This window comes from Phyllopteryx taeniolatus, chromosome 5 (genome assembly GCF_024500385.1).
Source record: "Phyllopteryx taeniolatus isolate TA_2022b chromosome 5, UOR_Ptae_1.2, whole genome shotgun sequence".
NCBI classification, from domain to species: Eukaryota; Metazoa; Chordata; class Actinopteri; order Syngnathiformes; family Syngnathidae; genus Phyllopteryx; species Phyllopteryx taeniolatus.
In genome coordinates, this window is record NC_084506.1 from 26,915,174 (window position 1) to 26,929,523 (window position 14,350).

The 14,350-nt window shown below is 44.4% G+C and overlaps 1 protein-coding gene across 2 annotated transcripts; it reads left to right on the forward strand.

Annotated features, from left to right (window-relative positions):
• The first annotated feature begins 90 nt into the window (after positions 1 to 90).
• Positions 91 to 14,130, forward strand: blm (BLM RecQ like helicase). 2 transcript variants are annotated; one of them, XM_061774310.1, is made up of 22 exons: positions 91 to 455; positions 1,022 to 1,082; positions 1,173 to 1,698; positions 1,795 to 1,921; positions 3,127 to 3,218; positions 3,304 to 3,418; positions 3,501 to 4,165; positions 5,227 to 5,403; positions 5,495 to 5,613; positions 7,323 to 7,436; positions 8,923 to 9,021; positions 9,099 to 9,247; positions 9,321 to 9,427; positions 10,164 to 10,324; positions 10,406 to 10,601; positions 10,767 to 10,957; positions 12,190 to 12,334; positions 12,437 to 12,636; positions 12,720 to 12,915; positions 13,130 to 13,252; positions 13,525 to 13,726; positions 13,798 to 14,130. In XM_061774310.1, the coding sequence occupies exons 1-22, from the start codon at positions 361 to 363 to the stop codon at positions 13,982 to 13,984; spliced, it is 4,047 nt and encodes a 1,348-aa protein (XP_061630294.1). In that variant the 5' UTR covers positions 91 to 360; the 3' UTR covers positions 13,985 to 14,130. The 2 variants fall into 2 exon arrangements, with proteins under 2 accessions (XP_061630294.1, XP_061630293.1); XM_061774309.1 differs by having other exon boundaries at positions 1,022 to 1,698.
• The last annotated feature ends 220 nt before the right edge of the window (positions 14,131 to 14,350 follow it).

Below are 14,350 nucleotides of genomic sequence, written 5' to 3' on the forward strand. Positions count from 1 at the left end.
ACCATCTTGTTAAAATCAAATTATGATCCATTCTTGACTACGCCACAGCCGCACAGCTATTAAACGACATATCCCACAATCCTCAGCGGTAACTTCTCGGCCAATCAGGTAGCCTCTTTGGTTAGGCGCCTTGTCTGACACGCTTCGCTATTGCTGCCGTGACAAAGTCCGCAGACGCCACTCGCTTTTTCATTTGATCAATGTAATCACTTACAACCAGCAACTGTCTCTTTGGGCTTGTCACTGTGGCAATTTGTCACGTTCGGCGTTCCGACCAAGTGCCGAATAAACTACTGGCGAAGTTAGCGCGGACAAAGTTGCCAGCTAGCTAGTTGCTAGCTCAGCTTGTAAGCAGCAACAATGTCCAGTCTTCCTCAGAATAATTTGAAAGAGCAGCTGGCGAGACACAGCAACGCCGCCCAAAGTAAACTGTCTCTGGCGAAACCTAAATCGGGGTAAGTGGAGGAGTCTCATAAGGAGAGCGTTCTATGCTAATAGCATGAGTTAGCTTCGAGCACGAAAAACTATCGGTATCTTATTATTTCAGTGTGTTTGACATGACTAACATATTCAAATTGTCACAAGAATATGTAAAAAAATTCTTAACCCACTATGACTTGTAAAGCACTTATGAATCAAATAGTCATCAATATTTTACTTCTGAGCAGCACGGAATGAAGAGGTTAGAAAGTCTGCCTCACAGTTCTGAGGGTCTGAGTTCGAATCTCGGCTCCAGCCTTCCACTGTGGTGTTTGCATGTTATGAATTGGGTGTTTCGCCCACATTCCACAAACATGTATGTTAGGTTCACTGCACTTTACATTGGCCATCAGTGTGAGTCTAAATCTGTTTGTCTACATGTGCCCTGTGATTGGCTAGCGACCGGTTATTTGGGACCTTTCCTCTGGCAAGTCCACTAGGATGGGCTACAGCTCAACCGTGACCTTCTCTTTTAAATAATGGCTACACGAAAGCCCATCAGCAATACAGCGTGTTAATTTCTCTCCTGTTGATTTTTCAGGCCATTTTCTTTTAAAAAGAAGTCCTCATCAGGTACGAGCTGGACAGAAACCTCACAGAAGGTAACCAGCCAAAATGTCTTGGCAAGCAGGAATGTTAATGTTCCTAAGAACAGTTTGGTGACTCAACCTGTTCTGACATTTTCAAACAAGCCCGAGACCTCTCAAAAGTCCAAAATCAACAACTTCTTCTCTGTAAGTTCCAAATGTATTTCGGACATCAGCCCGGGCAGTGTTCCCGATATTCAGCGCCCGTCATCGTTGGCATCTTCTGGCAGTGCGTGTCCATCTTCACCCAAATGTGACAGACCCCTTATGAGTACCAATGACAGCAACCCCGTAAACATGGATGCGTCACTTGGATTCCAGATTGACGACTGGGATGATATGGACGACTTTGAAACACCCACCAAAACAAAGAATGACTCCTTCAATAGAGATGTAAGTAGGACTGACAGCAGGCCAGTCGTAGCTGAACGGAGTACAGAATCCACAGGGGGGCAGTGTTGTGTAAAAACAGATGAAGCTCAAGTGACTCCTGATCTGAGTCCAGTTGGAGATCCAGATGAGTGTGGACTGGACGATTCTCCAATTAACACACCAAGAGGATGCCAGCCTGCTTATCTGAAGTCTATTGTTAGTGACAGTGAAGAGGAAAGTAATGATATGCCCATGACAGGTAACACGCGTTTTACTGCAGGGTTCTTTTTTGCATTAATGCGTAAAGTAAAGCAACCAATGGACAAAACATGGTGCCTCTTTTTCCCCATCTTAGATGATAAGAAAGAATGGGTTGACCCAAAGTCAATTCAGTTGGATGCCAACTCCGAGCCTGAAGACGACCTCGACTACATACCACCATCTCCTGAGAGCTTTTACAACAAATCTCCCGTGGAGTCCATGTGAGCCTTTTTCCTCAAGTTATTGTCTGACTCTACCTAGTGTCAACATTAGGTGCACCTGCACAATCTATTGAGATCTTTGACAAGAACTTTATCAAATGCTCTCTTTCAAAGATAATAAATAATTGGTCATTCCTTGTAGCTAAGTAATCCACAGTGCACCGCAGCACTGGTTTACAAATTAAGCAACACTTTGTTCTGGTAGAATTTAAAATGGACATTTATTGTCTTTGCAAAGTATATAATTACACACGACGTGCTCTGTTTCCAACAGGCCTGACATATGACATTTGGAGGTTACTAATAGCATGCGTCGAAAGAATACAACGTCACCCACCACAAAGAGGCACGCTCAGCACTGGCATATTTACTGTTTTTCATTTGATTGTTTTTTATTTATGGCCGCAAAGTATTTTTCTTATAAATTGACTGTAATTGTGACATTTCAAGGGTGCACAAGTAACTAGTTTGCACAGTGGCGTAAGATTACATCACGCAGCACAAGAAGGCACGCTCAGTTTTCGCCATACTGTGTTTCATTTGTTTATATTATAACCTGGAAGTGTCTTTCCTACACATTTATTGTAATGATGCCTTACTGTAGCTTTAGTGAGTAGTAGTAAGTCGACTACAGCAGGTACAAATTGGGGTTTTTGACAAATTGTCGCCACCGTAGGAAAGGAATTCTGACGTAAACTGAGGTTACTAAAATAATTTTAGCTAGATTATTAATTGCTGATAACTAATCATTTTAGATTAATTTTATTATTTAATAGCACATCTGCCTCACAGTTCTGAGGACCTGGGTTCAAATCCCGGCCCCGCCTGTGTGGAGTTTGCATATTCTCCCCCTGCCTGTGTGGGGTACTCTGGTTTCCTCCCACATCCCAAAAGCATGCATGGTAGATTAATTGAAGACTCTAAATTGCCCATAGGTGTGAATGGTTGTTTGTTTGTAGGTGCCCTGCGATTGGCTGGCGACCAGTTCAGGGTTTATTCCGCCTCTCGTCCGAAGTCACCTGGGATAGGCTCCAGCACGGTCGCGACCCTAGTGAGGATAAAGGGGACGGAAGATGAATGAATATTTTAACACCTGTTTGTTTGACCGGTATTCTCATCTTGAGTGTTTCCGTATTGGCTTGACTCCTCACAACCTTCCTGTGGTGAAAACATGCCGTGATTGATTTGTTATTCTATTTGAACAGATCCAAGCCATGTTACGCTGAAAGCAACGATAATAATTTGCAATCCAAAGGATCTAACGTGACACCTCGTCAAACCTCTTATGACAAGACAAGTAAGTGTGCGTCATCATCTTGTTCATTTGTGTTTCCTTATGTAAATTTCCCTCGTGTGTGTGTGTATATAATATTTCCTCACAGTTGACCAACTCTATAGAATCATGGAGTCTATTTGTGCTCTGGTGGATTCCATCCCGTCACACGAGCTCATTGCTCTGTCCTGTGGAAATGAGCTTCTGCTGAAGAGGGCTCAAAGGTGCGTGTGGCTCTACTTTTCTTTATGACATTCTGTCAACATGTGACGCCACTGATCCGTCTCCTTTCCCCCCGCCCCCCAGGAAGAGGATTCTCATTACTGGTGGTGATGCTTTCCTAAGGCCTCAGCAGCCTGACAGCACTGGGATTTCTGATCCCAGCTTCAAAGACAAATCTTCAGATGATGCATCCAGCAGCTTTTTACCCATGGTTTCAAAGATGACTCCGCAGATCAGGAGCTCCTCAGTCATCTCTGTGGACTGTGACTCTGATCACTCTGACAGCCTTATTAAAGAAACCCCATCACACTCCAAGGACGGCTGGAAATCAGTTGTGGAATATGAGAGCATCTGTGCTTCTCCAAGCTCCAGCATCTCAAAAACATCTCACAATAGCTCCAATGTCAAGAAGACCTGCACAGATGTGGACTGTGATGATCTTTTCTTCTCGCCCAAGAAGAAGACAAAGAGTCAAGTGCAGATTAAATCTAATCCCCAGGCAAACGTCACAGCTACGGAACCCATCGAGCCTGATGACTTTTTCGACGACTTTGACATTGATGACTTAAACGACTCTGACATCCCAGACTACTTCGACGAACCCCAAAATTCCGCAGTGCCGTTAAAGACCTCCATCACTGCGCCAAAGGCTGTGAAGGAAGGTGGGCCGAGCAGGTCGTCATGGGAGAACAAACCTGCAACGCATGTGCCTGCACCTGCACCCAAACCAGCAAAGGTCTGCTCTCCTGGTGAGTCACTTAGACCAGTGTTCCCAACCTTTTTTTCACTGCAGACCGGTTTAGAGTAGGCATTGTTTTCCTCACGGACCGGCTGTCATCACAGCAAAAATAAATGAACACAACCGGCTTAAAAACGAATATTAAATACTATATTATTTTTAGTTACGCATCACGTGACCGACGTGCAGTCTAGTGTTGTTTCGTTCGCGAATGTTTCGCTCAAAAGAATGAATCTTTCCAGTGAACGTAATGAACTAAAGGGTTTATGAAATGATTGGTTCTTTGAGCTTGGCTGCCGTTAGCAAGTTGGCCGGGGGGGTGGGAACAGAAGCGTTCTATGCAGTCCTGACGTGTCAATTGAGACGCATAGCTGTTGCGGTCAATTGTCAAAATAAAACACATTTTACACGTGAAACGCACTAAATTGGTCATTCTTTCTATGCGGCCCAGTAACAAATGCCTCACGGACCGGTACGTGGACCGGGGGTTGGGGACCACTGACTTAGACAACTGTCTTGATTAAATGTCTGCATCAAAAAACACACTGTGGACAAAACGTTGGCCCAGTAAGTGAAAATGAAAGAACATTTTGAGTGATTTTCTTAAGATTATGAATGAAGATTAAGGAACCAAGTTTAACGCTGATTGATTAAGAGTAGTTAATTTAAGGTGCTAAGCACGGTGAACTAGTGGTTAGCACGTCTGCCTAACAGTTCTGAGTTCAAATATCTGCTCTGGCCTTTCTGTGTGGCTTTTTCATGTTGTACTTGTGCTTGCGTGGGTTTTCCTCTGTGACTAAAGCTTACTCCCACATTCCAAAAACATGCATGTTAGATTCATTGAAGACTTCAAAGATGCCCATAGGTCTGAATGCAACCGTGAATGTTGATTTGTCTGTATGTGATAATTGACTGGGGAGCAGTCCAGGGTATACTCTGCCCCTCGCTGAAATGAGGACAAGCGCTTGTATATTCAGAGATGTGTCTTAAAACCTTTTTCCGTATAGCGTTCTAGCAGGGAGGTGATACTCCAAGCAACTTTTTATAAATTAAATCTGTTTTCCATTGCAGAACCCACCTTCCGAAACCCGGCACACGACCGTTTCAGAGGGTTCACCTTCTCCCATTCGCAGGAGATGATGAAGCTCTTCCACAAGCGCTTTGGGCTCCATCAGTTCCGGTTTAACCAGCAAGAAGCCATTAATGCCGCCATCCTCGGGGAAGATGAGTTTGTGCTCATGCCCACAGGTTTGCACCTCTTAGGATTATGAAGATGACGACTATAGATGTGGAACGCCACCAGAAGATGTCCGCATCTAGTGATGACGTGTTCTTGCAGGTGGCGGTAAAAGTCTGTGCTACCAGCTTCCTGCCTGTCTGTCACCGGGAGTCACTGTGGTCATCTCGCCTCTCAAATCTCTCATTGTGGATCAAGTCCAGAAGCTCACGTCACTGGATGTATGTTTGCTGTTGGCCATGTAGTTACTACATTTGTTCACCAACACACACCAGTGTAAAGTGGTTGTAAGGGGAGAGTTGAGGGTGGTGTGACAGTGCAGTTAGGAAGGTTGTAAAGTGCAATTGAGCCATGGCTTAAGGATAGTACCGTATTGTCACGACCATAAGGCGGACCGTATTAAAAGGCGCAGTCTCAGTTACGGGGTCTATTTCTGTATTTAACGCATACATAAGGCGCACCGAATTATTGGGCGTAGGCACGGTAAAACATACGCTATCTTAAAACATACGGTAGCATGCATGCACGCTGAAACAATGTTTTTTTACTTAGGCAGCAGTAGCAAAACTGTGTTCGGTTGTACTTTATTGAAGTATTTAACAATGTACTCGTTATTTTTTGATCAATCCTCATCCACAAATCCATCAAAGTCCTTATCTTCTGTATCCGAAATGAACAGCTGGGCAAGTACTCAATCAAACACGGCAGGTTCCCTCTCGTACTCGTCAGTCACTCTCGTTGCCGTGCGGCTCATCAGAAATGATGCTGGCTTTTACGAAAGCTCGAGCAACAGTGCAAGCAGACACGTTAGCCCAAGCATCCATGATCCATTCACAAATTGTGGCGTAACTCGCCCGGCGCTGCCTCCTAGTCTTAGTAAAGCTGTGTTCGCCATCTGTCAGCCATGGCTCCCACGCCGCTCACTTCACTTTGAACGCCCTGTTTACACGAATGTCCAGCAGTTCGTCAAGCCTCCCGGAATGATGGCAAGCTTCCTCACTTGAGGCACATGGCAGAGTTATTGCACTCAGTCGAATTATGACTTGAGGCGCTTCTCACGGCTGTTCTTTTCTAATTAATCCATTGCTCAAGTTGGTCTTCCAACTCGGGCCACCTCGCCTTGTTTCCGCGTTTTGTTTTTATTTTTTTTCCCGCAGAAACTCAGCTTCGTGTTCTTGACTTGGCGAAGCTTGTTTTACTGCTTCCTCCACTTGCAAACCATGGATTCGTTGATCTTGAATTCTCTCGTGGCTGCTCGATTCCCATGTTCCTCCACGTAACTGATAGCTTGCAGTTTAAACTGTGCTTCGTAAGCGTGTCTCTTCTAGGTGCCATTTTCGGGTGTCCTTAGCCAAACCGATGTTGTTTTGCACAATGCACACCCCGGCGCTATATACCTACTGGGGGCGTGGCTTTAGCGTCCTCCTTCACGCACCCTTCCCCCTTTACGTCCGCATGCTGTCCTCAGCCACGTCCGCTTTTACTCTGTATAAGGAGCGTGTTGGCAGGAAATGCTGCCAGTCAGTCAAGCGGTCAAAAAAAAGTATTAAAAAAAAAAAAAGTCAAGCAGAGCGCTCATCACACAACAACATTTATAGATGTTAGATTATATGTGCCCTTTGATTGGCTAGCAACCAGTTCAGGGTGTACCCCGCTTCCTGCCCGATGATAGCTGGGATAGGCTCCAGCACTCCCGCGACCCTAGTGAGGAGAACCGGCTCAGAAAATGGATGGATGGATGGATGGATGGAACTCGGTGCACACACACAAGGCGCACCACATTATAAGGCGCCCCGTCCATTTTGGAGAAAATTTAAGACTTTTAAGTGCGCCTTATGGTCGTCAAAATACGGTAACTATTATTGGGCTTGGTTTCTTAGATTTTCGGTTGTTTTGGGGATATTACGAGTGATCGTTGTTGGTGTTTTAGATCCCAGCAACAAGCCTGTCTGGTGCTAAAAGTGACGGCGAAGCAGGGAGGATCTACATGCAGCTCTCCAGGAAGGAGCCCATCATTAAACTCCTCTACGTCACGCCTGAAAAGGTGATGATTTTATGTACAGGTGCATCGCAATAATGTGCAGTGGACCCCCGCATATATGCGTTTCAGCACCTGCAGATTCACCTATTTGCGGATTTTTATTTTGGGGCAAGTTTACCCCAGTTTTTTGCTGAACCACTTATTGGTGGAATTTTCCTGCATATTCACACTTTTTTTGCCCCCTCCCAAAAAAAGTTTTTTCAGGACAATTATAATGAGAGTCAGTTACAAGTTTTTTTGCCATTTACAGTCAGACTTGGTCTTTGTCCCTCGCAAATAGCAGGGGTCCACTGTTGAATATCGCGGAAAACTTAAAAATTCATACTTATACTTTATATTATATAGATTCACTAGACACAGACAGAAATAGTTAGATTATGTTGTATAATTTTGATAATTATAATTTACAGCTAAAGAAAACAAAATTCACCATCTCAAAAAAATAAAAATTTCAATATATCATTCAATACAAAAATTGCAATGATTTTTAACTTGGAAATTATGGTTCATTTCGGTATTAAACTTACAATTGGCATTAAGTATAGCGGAACCTCGATAAAACGGACCCCAATATAACGGATAGCTGATAAAACGGACCATCGGGACAGAGCAAAAATAGTTTCCACTTGTCACTTAAAATGCCATTAACAAGGTCTCCTAGTTCTAGAATTGGCCACTGTTGTTTACTGGCGCTGTGGCGCAATGTGGGCAGAGAATGGGACTGATGTATTTCCGGGTCAGATCTACAATAGGACTAGATCCAATTCCAAGAAACGTGCCTCCCGCGCCTACATGGGGGCGATGTTGGACGTGGGGCATTAATTAGGTAGCTATGTGATGACAGTTCTAGCTATTATCTATTGTGCGTAGAGCACTGACAGAGAGAGAGCGGCATGCCTGCGGTGAGGAATACAAAAAAAGTATTTGTAGTCTGGAACATGCTATTTTGGGTACATTAACAGTTTTTTTTTTTATCAAGCCCTTCACCTTTGGCAACGGATTTGGAACTAGGAAGCGCACAAATTCCTTGCGGCTCATGAAAGCGACTCGCCTATGATTAGTACAGTCTGTCAACAATGCCTCCATGATCAAGCACACTGGGGTGGTAAGTTTGGATAAAATGTAAAACTTTCAAACAGTTTCAAGCTTTTTTACATTTGTTTACAATAACCTCGCACTGTACTACTGGGTGTTTTAGGCCACGAAAAAAACCTACAAAACAATAACTTTGTATTCTATACAGTAATATGGGTGCATATTACACTTCAATGCAACGGACAATCGGCTATATAAGATGAGCCTTCTCCCCTATTACTTCGTTCTAGCGACGTTCCACTGTAGTTTGGTGAAATACCGAAATGAACCATTTTGCGATATTTCATTTTATTTTATTTTTTTAAATATTTAATTATAGCTGCACGTATGTTTGTGGAAGCTCTGTTAAGTCTGTTTGCCACTTTGACTGACGTGTTCCCTGTCTGTCCTCAAGGTCAGTGCCAGTAATAGACTCATCTCAGCCCTACAGAACCTGTACGAGCGAGGCCTCTTGGCTCGCTTCGTCATAGACGAGGCTCATTGCGTCAGTCATGTGCGTAGCTCTTCTATAACACTCCCTGGTACTTTTTTTCACCTGACATATCAACTAAGTGACTGTCAACGTTCCAGTGGGGGCACGACTTCCGGCCAGATTACAAGAGGCTGAACGAACTGCGTCAGAAGTTCCCCAAAGTGCCCATGATGGCGTTGACAGCCACAGCCACCCCCCGCGTCCAGAAGGATATCTTGCACCAACTCAACATGACACGCCCTCAGGTGTAAGTGATTTTCTGACTTTGCACGATTGAGATGCGCTTTTGGTGTCTCACTCCTCTTTTCTCGTGTTTCCAGCTTCACCATGAGCTTTAACCGAGCAAACCTTAAGTACGCTGTTCTGCCCAAGAGACCCAAAAAGGTTGACGAGGACTGTGTCATTTGGATCAAGAAGCACTACCCACGTAAATAATTGACAACTACAGTGAAACCCCGTTTATTGCGTTTATGTTCCAGACCTACCCGCAATAAGTGAAAATGCCTGGCATAGAGAGACCATATAAAAGCATTAATAAAAAAAAAAAAAGTTTTACCCCTCTCACACACTAACACAAACTTTAAACACATTGACTGGCGACTAGTTCAGGGAGAACCCCGCCTCTCGCTCAGTCAGCTGGGATAGGCTCCGGCTTGCCTGTGACCCTAGTGAGGATAGGTGGTATGGAAAATAAACAAAAGAAAATTCAATATACATTTGTTTCAACAAAACTATGTCATTTAGTTTAACTTAAGTCTGCTACCTTAATGCTAATATATTTTGAAACGTCATAAATGGGCAAACAAAAATTGAAAACAACTCCTACTTCAACACATGGAGCAGCAACACATACAAAAAGAGCTAACAACAATACTAACAGGAATATATTCCCTCTCCTCTGTGGGAACAACAACTATTACTAGACCTTAGTAATGGTCAACATATTGCGTACTACACTGAAGGCGCACGGCTCAGACTTTCCTGTATACTATTAAACCCCATTGAAAAATGATTGCTTAAATAGGCTGCAGTATAGCAGGGGTGCAAAAGATGAACCGCAATGTAGGGGGTGGGGGGGGGGGGTTCACTGTACTTGTTGTAGTGCTGCTGCAAACTCATCCTGAGGCCTCACTGATTTTGTTATCTCGTCACCTATTTTGTAGGTGATTCAGGCATCGTGTACTGTCTGTCCCGAAACGACTGCGACACCATGGCCGAGAGCCTGCAGCGAGCCGGCCTGTTTGCGCTGTCCTATCACGCTGGCCTTAGTGACGGCGACAGAGAGTACGTGCAGTTCAAGTGGATCAACCAGGACGGCTGCCAGGTGAGCTCGCCTGTCTCTCGCCAATGTAAACAGACTCAATTTCCATAGTGTCGCAAACGTATGCCCCCGCCCTCCCACCAGGTCATTTGTGCCACCATTGCTTTCGGCATGGGCATCGACAAGCCTGACGTTCGCTACGTGATCCACGCCAGTCTGCCTAAATCAGTGGAGGGCTACTACCAAGAGTCGGGGAGGGCCGGCAGGGACGGGGAGATCTCACACTGCATCCTCTTCTACAGCTACGCCGATGTGCACCGCATCAAGAGGATCATCAACAGTATGTGAAATCCACAATATTCCTATTTTATTTGTCTCTCACTTGTTACCTGCATTTTTATGTTGTAAACTTGTCACTAACTATTCTGCTTTATTAATTGCCCCTCAGGGATAAATCAAGTTTTCTGAGTCTGAAACCACTGTTGCACCTGTATTATCATGACAGTGGACCGAGAAGGTGACAGAAACACCAAGGCTACTCACTTCAACAACCTACAAAGCATGGTGCAGTTCTGCGAGAACATGATGGACTGCAGAAGGATTCAGCTGCTGGCCTACTTTGGAGAGATGAACTTTAACAGGGGCTTCTGTAAGGACAACCCGGACGTCACCTGTGACAACTGTAGCAGACCAAATGTAAGGCCATCCAATCCACTTATTATTGTGAATGACATAATGTGAATTTATTGTGAATGAATAAATGTGGTTGGATGTTTGGTGGTTATCGGTGGAGCCATAGAACTGCTCCAGGGCAGCTGTGGTTCCCAAGACACTACACAAGTAGCTGACCAGCACCAGGTGTGACTGTGGAGTGAATGAATAATGTGTGCATTTGTAAAGCATCTTTGCGTATCATGAAAAACGTTATATACTGTAAGTGTATTGCTTTATTATTATTATCATCATCTTCAACTAGTTTTAATAATCTAGGGTCTGAATATGTGCACCTACCGCAGAGCTGTCAAATGTTACAGTGTTACGGCCGTAACACTGTTCCGGATATTGGGGCGGGGGGGGGTCCGACATTACTGGAGTGACCACATTGAATCTCTTGGTGGACGCTATTTTATTACGCCCCCTGCACACGTTACTTCAGACGATGGGCAGTATATTATTATTAATAAATATTTGTAATACAAGATAACTTTTATTACTCCCACAATGGGGAAATTGCATTGTTTCCACAGGATTTGTGGATATAGAAAATATAAATGTTACATAAGTCGCATGCAAGAGAAGAAATATACAAGTACATTGCACAAAATAGAAAGCAACTCTGTCCATACATAAACTATCCAATTGAGTCTATCAGCAATGTTATTTGTTTGTTCGCAAAATAGAGTGCTGAGTTTGAATTTTAATGTTTGAGATCTGATTTTTGTTTTTTTGTTACCAGGGTTGAAAACAGCATTGGCAAAGGTGAATTAATCCATAGCCAGATATTTTTGATGGCACGTCAAAATCTCATTTACTGGTACTTTGATTCAGGCTGCAACTGTGTCTGCCATTACAAGGTTGACGTAATAAAAACATTAAAATGACCATTATTGAAGCCATAATTTATTGATTATGAGTTGCTAAAGATCTGTGTGCCATGTAATGCAAGTGAGGTAGGTATGTATATGTTTTTGTTAAGGTTGTTTTTGCTCTTTATTAGACTGACAAAAAAATGAGAGAGTGCTCGCTGGTGATGGCGTGAGCAAGGCAATCAAAAAATGATACAAATGATCAAAAGAAATGTGCAACAAGTTGACCAGCAGAGCGAAGAATCTTTTAAATGACAATGTGACGTCCCGCTTTCTGAATTGCTTTTCAGGTAGTGCAGCATAACCTCTTGGTGTTCGGTTGTGTGTGTTTATTATATGCAGGAATACCAAATGAGGAATGTCACTGAAGAAGTGAAGCACATCGTGAGGTTCGTCCAGGAGAACTGTGAGAAGGTCGGAGCCAAGTTCGGCCGGACCCCTAAGCAGAACCGCCTGACGCTCAACATGCTGGTGGACATCTTCATAGGTGCGACGTACTTCGTCGGGCACCTCACCGACATGGCTGCCGTGTGCGTTTTGTCCCACTGAACGCTAACTCTAACCCCCCGACCCCCGCCCCCTCTCTCAGGTTCCAGAACTGCTAAGCTCCAGACGGGCATGTTTGGAATGGGAGGATCTTATTCCAAGCACAACGCGGACCGCCTGTTCAAAAAACTGGTGCTCGACAACATCCTGATGGAGGACCTTTACATCACCAACGGGGGTCAAGCTGTGTCGTACATCTCTGCGGGACCAAAAGCTCTCAACCTCCTGTCCGGACACATACAGGTCGCGTGTCCTGCTTGAAGGGACATGACACCCAAGCGGTACCACGCTCAAACGCAACACCTGACGCTTGGGCCGCATTGCAGGTGGACTTCTATGAGACAGAGAGCGCCTCCAGCGTGAGGAAGAACAAAGCTGCGGTGTCCAGGAAGATCTCTGTGAGGGACCAGAAGGTTCAGGAGTGTCTCAAGGAGCTGGTGGATCTCTGCAAGCAGCTGGGAAAAGCCTTCGGAATTCACTATTACAACATCTTCTCCACTGCCACCTTGAAAAAGTTATCTGGTAAACACAGCCGTGTTAGGAATTGAGTTGGATTTCATAGGAAAAGTCCATTTATTAGAACACTGACATTTGAACATGTAATTGTGTCCCACCAGAAGATAGAATCCCGTATTAACTTTTTTTTTATACCGTTTCCTATTAAAATGTCACGTATTCAGCCTCGTGAAGCTTTCAGTCTTTATGTAAACTGGTTATACTCAAATGTCATCCGCAGAGAGGTTGTCCTCTGACCCGGACGTCCTGCTGCAAATCGACGGTGTGACGGAGGATAAGCTGGAGAAGTACGGGGCTGAGGTGCTCCAGGTCCTGCAGAAGTACTCCGAGTGGCAGAATCCTGGTAAAAAAAAAAAAAAAACTTGACACTTCCTGAGTCAAAGTTTTGTGTTCAACTAAAGATGTCACACCGAGTAAATTGAGACAAGATCATCATTATTTTAGGGCAATGAATCCCCATTTAGCCACTATAGATAAAAAGCTGCCATATAGAAATCACGAGAAAAGTATTAATACATTGTAAATAGTGTAATAAAATTGGAATCATAAAACGTGTGGAAAATACTTTGCTCAATAAAGTTCGGGAAAACGGTCTAACGCGTGCATTGTTCACAGTCGAACAGCAGCAGGCTGAAGGCGGCGAAGAGGGCTGGATCGACACAACGCGAGGCCGCGAGGCCGTGGAATATGACGACGACGACTCCTCCGCCTACTTCCGCAGCCAGAGCGCGCAGGGGCAGAAGAGGAAGAAAATGCCCTTCTTCAAGTACAACAAAAAGAGAAAAGGATACGGAGGCGCAGGCTCCAACTCGAGAGGGTGCGTTGTGTAGCATCTCATCAATCAAAAAGCGACTTCCTTGCCTGAACTTGTTTTCATTTTTCCATCAGCCGAGGCTCCGGCAACAATAAGTCATGGTCCTCAAGAGGGGGGGCCAGAGCCGGTCCTCAGTCTGCCGGCCGAGCGTCCATCGGTGCGACCGGTGACTCGTCAGCAGGAAGGACGCCGGGCTTCTTGGCGGTGCCCACGCCTCTGAACCAGCGACCTTTTCTCAAGCCGTCCTTCTCTCATATATAGCGCTGCTACCTCGACACTACATCGGTTTGTAATTTATGCTGTTCAAAGTGTACATTCTTGGGATTATATTTTTTTGTTACACTTACTGTACATTTCAATGTTTATAACATTTTTCAAATGTGTTTATTAAAGATCATTGAAAAGCCTGTCATGTGTTCATTCATCTTGTAATGATTTTCCTGCGTTGAGAGCCCCTTTTTCAATGTCCGTAAAAGACAGAATGGAATGGGACAAAGTCGAGCCAGCAATTTCTCCCCTTTGAGGCAGAATCAGCTTTTAACAGGCGGGATGACATAGTAGAATGTTTGAAAGGTGCTCCTCTCAATCAATTGACAGTGCTGAATGGACTTACGCTGTAGTAATACC